Raw genomic sequence first — 12,632 nt, forward strand, 5'->3', positions numbered from 1 at the left:
TCTCCCTTTTCTAACCTTATAAAACATAATCACACAAAAATCTAATTTCAGGAGAGAAGATACAATGGCACACAAGTGTAATTCCTTTTTTGTATACTTATGGTTCACGTATGTGTGAGCTTATAATGTTTTCTCCTGTCCCCTTTATGCTCTAAAATGCTAAATAATAAAGTACCCATGAATATTGATGTCCTAAGAATGTGTTCCACAGTCCACAGTAGAGCATGGCTTAAAGAATTGAATGACAGACACAGGGAAGAGATAAATGAGAAATGAAAGAAATTTATGAGCCCTTCAGCCAGTTAGATTTATTCAGAGAGGCCACAAAGCTTCATCCTTTCTCTCCTAAATGGTTTACCCCATCTAATCTTGCATCCATTAATAGCTGCAAATCTAGTTCTGATGCAGAGGTTTCACTGGTAGGTTTTGTTTTTCAGATGCTTGTCATATATAAGAAAACTTAGAAGATAAAAAATATAGAGAGAGAACATCTTGAATTTATGCATTTTCTCACTTAATTCCTGCTTATTATATATATAAATATTGCTAGATGTGTCTCTACTCCATAGGAATGTCATAGATTCCTTCCTGCAAAATTAGTTCTAGGACTTATGAGCTCATAAGACGATTTTGTATGACAGACCATGAAACGATGGCTTCCCATAAACCACAATCTAAGTTTTCATAGAATCTCACTGGGTGGATTTTATACTGCTAATGCAGGTGAAAAAATTGGAATCGCTATTGTTTTATTTTTGGTTTACTTTTTCATTTGGCAATCAGGGAATTTTAATTCTTTCTCTGATGTTGTTCAAATTTTAGTTATATTGTGTTTAAAATTTACAAGTATTTATAAGCAGCATCTTCCCCTTGCCTCTCCAGTCTCTAGCATTAATTCTCCTTTCATTTCATCAGGATATAGTCCTTCCATTATCTTAATTAAGTTTTGTTATTTCTTCCTGGACTCTCCCAGCTTTCTGGCATATTTTTTAAATATTCAGGAAGAGCATAGCTTTCTAGGTGTGGTTGCTGGAGTCATTGGGAGGAACCTTCACCTCCCCACTCCTTGGTATGATGTAATCTTTGTACACTGTGTGAGGACATGTGGAAAGTGCTGACGTGTGATGCATCTGCATTAAATTCCTTCTGAAGAAAAAACAAAGCAACTGCATGCATGCCTTCTACACAAAGGAAAGCAGAATGTAAAGTTTTGATTCAGCCATGAATGAAAGCTCATAACATTATAAACGAAAGCTTTGTTACCAGACTACCAATGTAAAAATGTTAAAGCTTGATGGTCTTCAAAACTGTTTTCCTTATCTACATCACAATGGGGGAAGAAAAGAGTCTTTTGTTTTGGATTGAATCTAAAGGAAAAATAGATATTATTCTTTAATTTCATTTTTTATTTCTTTATAAACAAATTCTTAAATTATTATTTTACAAACCAAACAGTAAAATATACACCTAAAGTAATAGCCAGTGGTAAGTTTTGGGGATAGAGGTGGAGGGAAGGATGAGTGAGGGCCTTGAGAATAATCTCATCTTCAGGATCCAAAAAAACAAACCCAACCCACTGCCACTGAGTCGATTCCAACTCATAGTGACACCCCATTGGGTTTCCAAGGTGGTAAATCTTTAGGGAAGTAGATTGCCCAGTCTTCCTTCCACTGAGTGGCTGGTGGGTTTGAATTGTCAGCCTTCTGGTTAGAAGTCAAATGCCTTAGGCACTATGCCACCAGAGCTCCTCCAGGATGGATATGGAAAATTTTCTCTCTTCTCCCACTGTCAAATTTTAAAACTAAAAAGGCCTAGTGAAAAATGAAAGCAAAGCCCAAAGAAATTAAGGGACCTGCACAGAACTTCTTGAATTATGTGACAGAAACATTATTAGAGAGGAAATATCCTGGTTCCCCAAATAGTCATTTCCACCACAGCTCTAATTTAATTTCTCTCTTTCAAGTGAAAAAGCCTATTTTCAAGTGTTCAGAAATGGTAAATAAAATTTCCACATTGGCAGTTGGCTGGTGAAAAATGCTTATGTTCAGTTCTTCATTTTCTATTTCAGGGCCAATTGTAGACTTTTATTCACTAGGAGAATAACAGGATTTGGGTCCAATTGGATGATGATCTCTAGGCAATTCCATTGACAATAGGAAGAGGTGATGAACAAAAGCATTGGGGTACCAATGAGTCCAACAAAATGTTTTATAATCCATTCAGAAACAGAAATGCTTGCTTACTCTAGGCTCAATATCCAGACAGCTCTTCATCCTCAATACCTGCTCAGCTTATTTCATATTTCACAGATAAAGGCTGCACTGATTTCATATTTCACAGATAAAGGCTGCACTGATTTCGTATTTCACAGATAAAGGCTGCACTGTGTTGTAACAAGCTGGGTATAATTTACATTGGCCTTGGATATCCCGTTTTCTTCTCTCTGGCATAGTTTGGTCCATGGTTGCTGCTATAACACTGATTTCATCATAAAAGTTGACATCATACTCTTTTAGAGACCATACAACAGCACATTTTGTACTAGTTCCTTAGCATGAATAGACTTAAAGAAACCAAAACTCATGGCCGTCAAGTCCATTCTGATTCATAGTGACCCTGTAGGACAAAGTAGTACTGCCCCAGAGTAATTCTAAGGCTGTAAATCTTTACAAAAGCAGACTGCCACATCTTCTGCAGAGCAGCTGATGGGTCATATCTCCAAACTTTTAGTTAACAGCTGTGTGCTTTAACTACTGCTCCACCAGGGCTCCTAGACATAGAGGAGTCCCATCTAAATGGTCTAAAATACTGGTAGTCAGTACATGAAGAACCCAAGGTTGGCATTACTTTAGCTTGCTGCAAGGCTGATAATTATTCCCGTGAAAATTTTTATCTGCCATAGTCGGAAGCCGAAAACTCAGTCTTTCTGCAGTGAGAACAGTAAACACACAATAAAGCAAACCCAGAGTAGGACTATGAATCTGACTTCTGTCACTGTAGCTTGCTCACTTGACTCCCATGGCACTCTAGTGTGAGGTCCAAAGACAAACTGTAGCTTGCTCACTTGACTTCCATGAAATTTGTCCTCCCATCTCATTGTGATCCCAAGTTCGATTTTTTTTCAGGTCTAGGCAGCTTGAGAACTTTTGTTGTTTCATCTGAAGATTTCGGTTTTGGACGCACTTATTTTTATAAATATCTTGATGAAATTTTCTTACAAAAGCCTCACATTCGTCTCCCTCTGGAACATAGGTGATTTCAGTTTTAAACACCTAAAAGAGAGCATTGGTTTTCATGTGAATTTGACAGCTGTTTTTATAGATTATTGGGTATTATATAAATGTGCTGGTGTAGCATTTGCTTTTGGTGTTCTACCCTTTACCCAACTGTGGATTCATCCCTCAGGGGCTGTGAGTGTTGAAAGGCTCACAGCAGTATCCCACTCCAGAAAATTCCTCTTAGCCAGTGAGCATGTTGCCAGGAGATTCCTGGAAGTTTGCAAGTTCCTGAAAATCCTAGGTGGTACAAACAGTTACACACTCAAAATCTAACTGAAATGTTGGTGGTTCAAACTCAACCCGAGGCTCTTTGGAAGAAAGGCCTGGTCATCTGCTCTCAAAAGCTCACATGTTTGAAAACACTATGGAACTCAGTTCTGCTCAGCAATATGTGGCACCACCATGAGTTGGATTGTCTTGACAGCAACTAGTTTGGTTTTTGGTTTTGGCCTTCCACTCTGCCAGAGGATCCTGTGGTCAATGACTGACTGATAGGGGATTTGAAAACTAAGTCTCCTTGCCTTGTTAAGGCAGTCTTTTGATGTCATTCACATTCTACATCTCCCTGTGGAATCAGGCTGAAGCTTGACTTCAGCTAAAGCTACCTCTTCACTTAGTTTCTTTCTCTGATCTATCTACCTTCCTTACTTCTAATAAGTTTCATGGTAGAGAGCACCTTCAACCAATCACTTGTACCATCTTAGGCTCTGCTTCCAAAGAATCTGACCTCAGACATCTGGTTTATTACCATTAAAGGACTTAGCTCTGCTTTTATTTTTTATTTCTTGCTGCCTTAGGCAAATTCAAAATTGATACAGCATATTTGATTCTTTCAGAGGTGTAACTGTTAAGCACAATCAAATTTTTCTGTTGTGTGGGCAATCTTGGTCATTTAAAAAATGGCAATCTAATTAATAGAATTGTTGTTGTTAGGTGCCTTTGAGTTGGTTCTGAATCATCACAATCCTATGTACAAGGACCCTATGTACAGCAGAACAAAACACTGCCTGGTCCTGCTCCATCCTCACAATCATTGCTATGCTCTAGCCCTTTGTTGCAGCCACTGTGTCAATCCATCTCATGGAGGGCCCTCCTCTTTTTCACGGACCTCCTACCTTACCAAGAATGATATACTTCTCCAAGGACTGGTCCCTTCTGGTAACATGACCAAAGTACAAGAGATGAAGTCTTGCCATCTTTGCTTCTAAGCAGCATGCTGGCTATACTTCTTCCAAGACAGATTTGTTCATTCTTCTGGCACTCCATGGTACATTCAATTTTTTTTTGCTGACACCATAATTCACAGGTATCAATTCTTCTGCAGTCTTCCTTATTCATTGTCCAATTTTCACATGCAAATGACTCACTGCCATTGAGTCGATCCCAACTCATAATGACCCCTCTATAGATTTCTGAGGCGGTATATCTATGGAAGTAGATTGTTGCCCAGTCTTCCTTCTGAAGAGTGGCTGGTGGGTTTGAATCACCAGACTTCTGGTTAGCAGTCAAATGCCTTAGGCACTATGCCACCAGAGCTCCCACATTCATATAAGGCAGTTGAAAATAGGGCTTGGGTCAGGCACACCTTAGTGCTGAGAGTGACATATTTGCTTTTTAACACTTTAAAGAGTTCTTTTGCAGCATATTTGTCCAGTACAATAATATGTCATTGATATCTTGACTGATGCTTCCATGGGTGTTGATTGTGGGTCCAAGTAAAATGAAATCCTTGACAACTTCAGTATTTTCTCCATTTATCTTGATGTTACTTATTGGTCCAACTGTGAGAATTTTTGCTCTCTTATATTCAGAAATCCATACTGAAGCTATAGTCTTTGAACTTCATCAATTAGTGCTTCAAGTCCTCTTCGCTTTTAGTAAGCAAGATTGTGTCATCTGCGTATCACAGGTTGCTAATGAGTCTTCCTTCAGTCCTGATTCTGTGTTCTTCATATACCCCAGCTTCTTGGATTATTTGTTCAGTAAGATTGAATAAGTATAGTGAAAGTATACACCCCTGGCTCACATGTTTCCTTGTTTTTAAACCATACAATATCTCTTTGTTCTGTTCAAATGACTGCTTCTTGTTTTGTGTACAGGTTCCTTATCAGCAAAAATACATGTTCTGGAATTCTCATCCTTAGCAATGTTACCTATAATTTGTTATGATCCACACTGTGGAATGAATCCACTTGCATAGTCAATAAACTCAGGTAAATATCTTTCTGATATTCTCTGATTTCAGCCAAGATTCATCTGATATCCAGCAAAAACCAAACTCACTGCCATCAAGTCGGATCTGACTCATGGCAACCCTTCCTTGGGTTTCCGAGGTGGTATCACTACAAAAGTAGATTGCCCAACCTTCCTTCTGAGGAGTGGCTGGTGGGTTTGAACCACCAGCCTTCTGGTTAGCAGTCAAGTGCCAGTGATATATATCCCTTGTTCCACATCTTCTTCTGAATCTTGCTTGAATTACTGGCAGTTCCTCCTTGACATCTGCTGCAAATGTTTTTGACTAACCTTCAACAAAATTTTCCTTGTATGGGATATTAATGATATTGTTCAATAATCTCTGCATTCTGTTGGATCACCTTTCTTTGGAGTGGGCATAAATATGGATCTCTTCCAGTTAGTTGGCCAGGTAGCTGTCTTGCAAATTTCTTGGCATAGACAAGTGAGTACTTCTGGCATTGTGTCTGTTTGGTGAAACATCTCAATTGGTATTCTGTCAATTCCTGGAGTCTCTATTGTTGCCAATGCCTTCAGTGCAGTGTGGACTTCTTCCTTCAACATCATTGGCCCTTAATTATACACTGACTCCTGAAAGAGTTGAATGATGACCAATTCCTTTTGGCACAGTCACTTTGTATATTACTTCCATCTTCTTTTGATGCTTCCTGCATTGTTCAATATTTTGTCCAAAGAATCCTTCCTTATTGCAATTCAAGGCTTGAATTTTTTTTTTTTTTTTTCCAATTCTCTCAGCTTGAGAAATGTGTGTTCTCCCCTTTTGGTTTTCTAATTCCAGGTCTTTACACATTTCATTATGATACTTTATCTTCTTGAAATTTCTGCTCAGCTCTTTTACTTCATCATTTTTTCCATTCTCTTTTTCTAGTCTACATTCAAGAAGGTCAGTGAAAAATAGGAAGAATCTCACAAAGACAGATTGACACAGTGGCTTCAACAATGGGCTCAAATATAGCAATGATTGTGAGGCTGGTGCAGGACTGGGAAGTGTTCTGTTGCACACGAAGCTGCTATGAGTTGGAACTAACTCAATGGCATCTCACAACAACAATGTTCAAAAGCAAATTTCAGAGTCTTTTCTGACATCCATTTTGGTCTTTTCCTTCTTTCTTATCCTTTAAGTCAGCTTTTGGTTTCTGAATAGAGTTAATAGAGCATAGCAAGGGAAATGTATTTTTCTTTAATGTATATAACACTATTTCCTGACATTTTACATGGATTTAAGGAAAAAGCACTAAAGTAGAAAAACCAAAAGTCAGGGTTAATGTATAAGTAATTTATATGTGTATATATATTGTTGTTGTATGCCGTTGAGTAGCACCTGACTCATAGCGATCCCTCCTTGGGTTTCTGAGGCAGTATCACTATAGAAGTAGATTGCCCAAACTTCCTTCCAAGGAATGGGTGGTGGGTTTGAACTGCCAGCCTTCTGGTTAGCAGTCAAGTGCCTTAGGCACTATGCTACCAGAACTCCTGTGTATATATATTGTTGTTGTTATGTGCCGTCGAGTCGGCCCCGACTCATAGCGACCCCTCCTTGGGTTTCCGAGGCAGTATCACTACGGAAGTAGGATTGCCCAACCTTCCTTCCGAGGAGTATTAGTAGATCAAATTTATCTTCTTAGGTTTTTAGCAGGAGAAAGTATCTCCTGAATATCCCAAATGATGTCTGGAAAGAAAGTGGCTGTGGTTGTTTTACATTCTCATTCACTTAATACTCATTTCTTGATTTGTTCATTCAACAAATATTTGCTGAGTGTCTATTGTGTGCTAGGCACCACAATGTTGTTGTTCTTGTGTGCTGTCCAATTGATACCAACTCATAGTAAACCTATAAGACAGAGTGGAACTGTTGCATAGTGTTTTCTAGGGAGCAGATCCCATAATCTTCATGGGAGAAAAGCACCACAATTTTTCTCCCACAGAACTGCTGGTGGATTTGAATCATCAACCTTTTGCTTGGCAGCCAAGCTTTGGCACTGAATATGTGATTGAGAACAAGACTTTTGTAATCCCTTCCCCAGGAGGCTTATGGACCTTTTCAGTTATAACTTTGATGTAGGCAGATAGAGATGAGGATGAAGGGAATCTGTAAATTGGAACTATCCTATTACAATTGAAGATAGATTTTGATCAGTTCTTTGAGCTTTTGAGAAAAGGTATCAAAACAAATATTATGTACAAACCTAGCATATTTATGCCAGATTTTCACTAAAAATTTATACATGCCAATGCCTGACACATTGTAAGGGTTCAACCTTCATTTGTCAAATGAATGAGTGCCAAGTTAAATTCATATTTTGTGTTGTTCATACCTCTTTCTTATGTAGCAGTACAGGATAGCAAGAAAACTACTTAACAGTAATCCAACACCAGTTCCAATTGCAATATATTTTTCAGAAGAATCCACAGCATATGAAGTTAAAGTCAAGTGCTCACATCTTTCTCCAGTATAACCAGTTAAACACCTTTAAAAAAAGAGAAAACAACGTATAATTTTAAAACCCATGACAACAGAAGTACAAAGAAATGACCAATTTCAAAGAAAGAAAACATTTCGGATGGAAAGTAAGTAATTTGAGTTGTTGTTGTTATGTGTCCTGGAGTCAGACCTGACTCATAGCAACCCCTCCTTGGGTTCCCAAGGCGGTATCACTACAGGAGTAGATTGCCCAACCTTCCTTCCGAGAAGTGGCTAGTGGGTGTGAACCCCCAGCCTTCTGGTTAGCAGTCAATGCTTTAGATACTACACTACTAGAGCTCCTAGTAATTTGAGTAGGAGAGGCAAAATGCCAAATGAAAGTCAATCTGTTAAAGGTATTGTTTTATAATAAGTATTTCATGATGGCCCCCATGTTAATGCACCTTCTTTCATGGGTAGAGGAGAAAGGTAATATGGTCACATGAATTGGCCTGTAAAATCCTTAGTGTTCTCTTTCATAAGGAGCTCTGGTAGCGTGGTGCCTAACACACTTGACTGCTAACCAGAAGGCTGCAGGTTCAAACCCACCAGCCACTCCTCAGAAGGAAGGTTGGGCAATCTACTTCTGTAAGGATACTACCTCGGAAACCCAAGAAGGGGTCACTATGAGTTGGGTCCAACTTGACGGCACATAACAACAACAACTCTTTCATAGAAGGATGTTTGCAAACTGAAAGGTTGGTGGTTTGAATCCACCCAGAGTTACTTCAGACGAAAGGCCTGGCTGTCTGTTTCTGAGCATCAACAACTGAAAACCATGGTGCGTGGTTCTACTCTGACACACATAAGGTCGCCATGATTTGGAATCAATTTAATAGCAACTAGTTTATGTTGTTCTAGACTTTCATATTCCTGAAGTGTTTTGCCATAGTCTATTTCATTTCATCCTATGAACAACCCTGTGAAAAGTTTGAATATAAGCGGGGAAATACAAGTGGGGGGTTATAACAGTGGAGTATATTGCCAAAGTCACAGAAAACAAGACTAGAATCTTGATCCCCCAGTAATTTAATAGCAAGTTTAGTAAATTATGATATTACTGTTGCTGTTATTTGCTGTTGAGTCAGACCCGACTCATAGGGGACCCCTCCTTGGGTTTCTGAGGTGGTATCACTACGGAAGTAGATTGTTCAACCTTCCTTCCGGGGAGTGGCTGGTGGGTTTGAACCATCAGTCTTCTGGTTAGCAGTCAAGTGCCTTAGGCACTAAGCCACCAGTGGAATAAAAAACACTTGCCCCTATCTCCTAGGGTGATTTTTGTCTTGATGTTTTAAATATTCAATACAGTAAAGGACATACTAATCACCTGAACATGTTGTTAAAATAAGGATTCTAATTCAGTAAATCTGGGATGGAGCATGAGATTCTAATAAGCTCTCAGGTTTCACAGATGCTGCCAATCTGGGAGTCTTACTTTTGAAAAATGAGGATTTAGTATCATAGGAAAATGTTCTTTAGATATTTCAAATACAAAGAGGATTCAGGTTGTCTGTCCATTTCACTAGATAAGACAGAGGTGAGAAAATATGCCATATAAAATACTAGAGGCACAAATTCATCTTCTGTCTTTAGAACCTGAAAAGTTCTTTGCAATTACCTGCAGATAGCTTTCTCCAGCTCATGGTGGTATGCACAAACACCATTGATGCAGTAACTATTGTGGTCTTCCAGGCAAGGAGGTAAGAACTTCAAGGCGATAGGTCCTTCTGTATAATCAGCTAGGAAATAGTAACAGATGCAGTGGGTTATACTTTTATGGTTGATTCTTAACACATATGGAGAGAGAACTTCTCTTTTAAAGATTTTCTTTGGGTTATCTCTCTTTGAATTGTTGTTCCCCTTGGCAGGTTATATTCACAGAGATGGAATTAATATCATCCAGACATACATAATTAATTAGGTGATGCAGGTGGATTGATGACTGTTCCATTCTTTAGAAGCCATATAATAATATATAGAGATACAAGTTTGCCAAAAGGTGGCAGCACTGAATCTACTCTTAGCAGGTCATTGCTAGTAATGCTTCCCAAATGTTCCCAGAATGTGAATAAATATAGACAATTTCATACAATCTTTCCATTCTCCCTCTTTACACTTGAAAGTCAGAATTTAGGAAGTTTCAGATTTACCCTTGTGATATAATGAACTCTATAAGTAAGAAGAGTGTGAGAAATTTCTCTTTCTTCTTCCACATTGCCATGAGTAGTTGATTGAAAAGGGATGTTTTCCTTAAATTACTCCAGAAGTATTTGTTAGGATCTATGCAAGAAACTAGAAGTGACATATGGCTCAGGCTTAACAGTTAACATTATTCTAAGTTACAGATTGATTTTGTTTGAAAATTGATATATATGGGGGGGGGAAATGGGTACCACATTTTAAAATAAATCTTTTAAAATTTAAAAATTTTACTGAAATGAGGAATTTACCTCATTTGCTTAAATATTACTATCTTTCATATTATTTCAGAAACATAATATTTGACTTGATCTTTTTTATTTGCCTGGCTTTACATGAGGGGGAAGTGTGTGATTTGCTTGTGTAAGATCATAACCACACAGGTCTTGGCAGGTAACAAAGCTTTCCAAGTTCACCTTTAAGAGTTTGAACAAGTTTGAAAAAAAATGCTAATGCTCAACAGCAGCCAAAAGTCATTGTAATAATAATCACAAAATAGAAAAAAAAAACAAACAAACATATAATCACATCAAGAACAAAAATTGGGTTACAGGTAGTTAGGAAATATAGCATATGCTAAAACAACAAGTACTCCCTAAAAAAGCATTCACTCACATACACAGACATACATACAACAACAAAAGCAAAAAGAATAAAATCTTTTCAAAGATGATGGAAAGTGGACCAATGCTTTTGAATCTGTAATTTCGTTGGCTGAAAAGCTTACAATCAGATCAAAATATTATGGTAGTCATCAAGAAGGCCAAATGGGTCTATCTGCCTCTAGACACGCATGGTTCATTGGAAACCAAGCAGGAATCAAGCAGAAAATATAAAACATTTCACAGTCAAGACAGTAACTGAAGACAATTGTTATCTCCCTCATGGGCCTACTTTTCCTTTTTTAAAAAAAGACAATTATTTGATGACACATTTACTTGTCACTTCCATCAAACAGCATCCTGCTAAAAGAGTTAGTTGACTTATCTAATAATGAAACTTATATATTTAAGTTTTTCTAACATTGTTTTTGTCGGAATCCAGAATTCTCTCCAAAGTTAAAAAAAAAAATCACTTGAAATACAAAAATGCAAAGGAAATACCTTCTGTTTTGTTAACTGTCCAGTTACTTTGCTGGGTTCTGATTGGCAGTGTTACAGTGACGGCTGCCTCTTCAGTAAATGCTGCCATTGCTGTATCAAATGGGAGGTGGGGGTAGAAAGGCATCTTTAACACACAAGCCTCCTTCTATGTACAAGCCACAGGTCTAAAGTTACTCTTATTCTGTATATTTCTATTTCTGTTCAATTTTTAATTCATTTACATTGGAAATCCATACCTTGACTAGGGCAACTTCCTGTTTATCATTCATACCAGTTCTACTGACTTCTATAATAATCATAATGTTATAGAAAATAGAAACACAATAATCTTTAACAGAAGGTGAACAAATTTATATCTAATCCAATCACAAGGACACTGCTATGGAGTAGTTAAATATATTAACTACTCTTCAAGTGTATAAAGTAAATGTTTCAGAGATCTCAAAAAAGAGGTGTCAAGCATGTCAGGAGAGGAACATACAATGCATAAGAAATTAAATTAATCCAGAGATTCCCTGCTCTGATCTTCATCATAAAGAATAACTATTAGAAACCAGCTTCTCTCTGATTCAGAGAAAATAAATCCTATTCTTATTATATTGATATAAAGTTAAAAAATGAAAAAAAAGAAATTACCTACCATTGAATAAAAGATAGACAGATATTGGCACGCCGAAAGCCATTTCCTGCAGTTGCTAAACAGTGTCTTTCTCTTATCCTCCCAGACTGACGAGTGGAAGGTTTTCATTGTGCTCTGAGTCTTTCTTGCATTTATATTTCATGAAGCGTCATCTGACAGTTCTTACCAATCAAAAAAATATGTACTCTGGCAGCAGCAGCGTAGAGCCTCCAGGCGCTCACACACTTGTTTGGGATACCTGTGTTATCTAGCAATGTGATCAAGTTTTATTTTGCAACATTGGTTTCCTGTTACCTGTGGGCATAATCGTGCATGTAAAAGTACTTTAAACAACAAAAAGAACCAGAAAGAGTCCCTTTAGTGTGACCAGAACTATATCAGCCAAAAAGATACTAGTCACCTAGATAGGCTTCCAACAAAGATGAGTTTGATATTTATAAACTGGATAACCACATAATCTGTTAAAGAATTATTCTTGAAACTGGAGTGAGTTATATTAACTCTCATAGCTCACTGTGAGCTCCATTGCAAATCCAGAAATTTTGTAATTCTGTTGTTCTGAAGAAAAATAGAACGTTTGTAAAGACAAAGATGTTTAATATTTCTTGTTTTTTCTCCTCAGTTTCACCATTACATATTCTGTAAATATAATTGTTTTAATACCATGACATTTATTTCATGTCATTCTGCCAGTTAAT

At 37.6% G+C, this 12,632-nt stretch overlaps 1 protein-coding gene across 1 annotated transcript; it reads right to left on the reverse strand.

The window, feature by feature from the left end:
* Positions 1–3,214: 3,214 nt before the first annotated feature.
* On the reverse strand, positions 3,215–11,977 carry EPGN (epithelial mitogen). The gene is made up of 5 exons (XM_042782909.1): positions 11,935–11,977; positions 11,295–11,384; positions 9,611–9,731; positions 7,847–7,999; positions 3,215–3,272 (listed from the first exon to the last, which is right to left on the reverse strand). The coding sequence occupies exons 1-5, from the start codon at positions 11,975–11,977 to the stop codon at positions 3,215–3,217; spliced, it is 465 nt and encodes a 154-aa protein (XP_042638843.1).
* Between the last annotated feature and the right edge of the window lie 655 nt (positions 11,978–12,632).

This window comes from Orycteropus afer, unplaced genomic scaffold (genome assembly GCF_000298275.1).
Source record: "Orycteropus afer afer isolate SDZICR_OR568_19922 unplaced genomic scaffold, OryAfe1.0 scaffold00505, whole genome shotgun sequence".
In the NCBI taxonomy this organism is placed as follows: Eukaryota; Metazoa; Chordata; class Mammalia; order Tubulidentata; family Orycteropodidae; genus Orycteropus; species Orycteropus afer.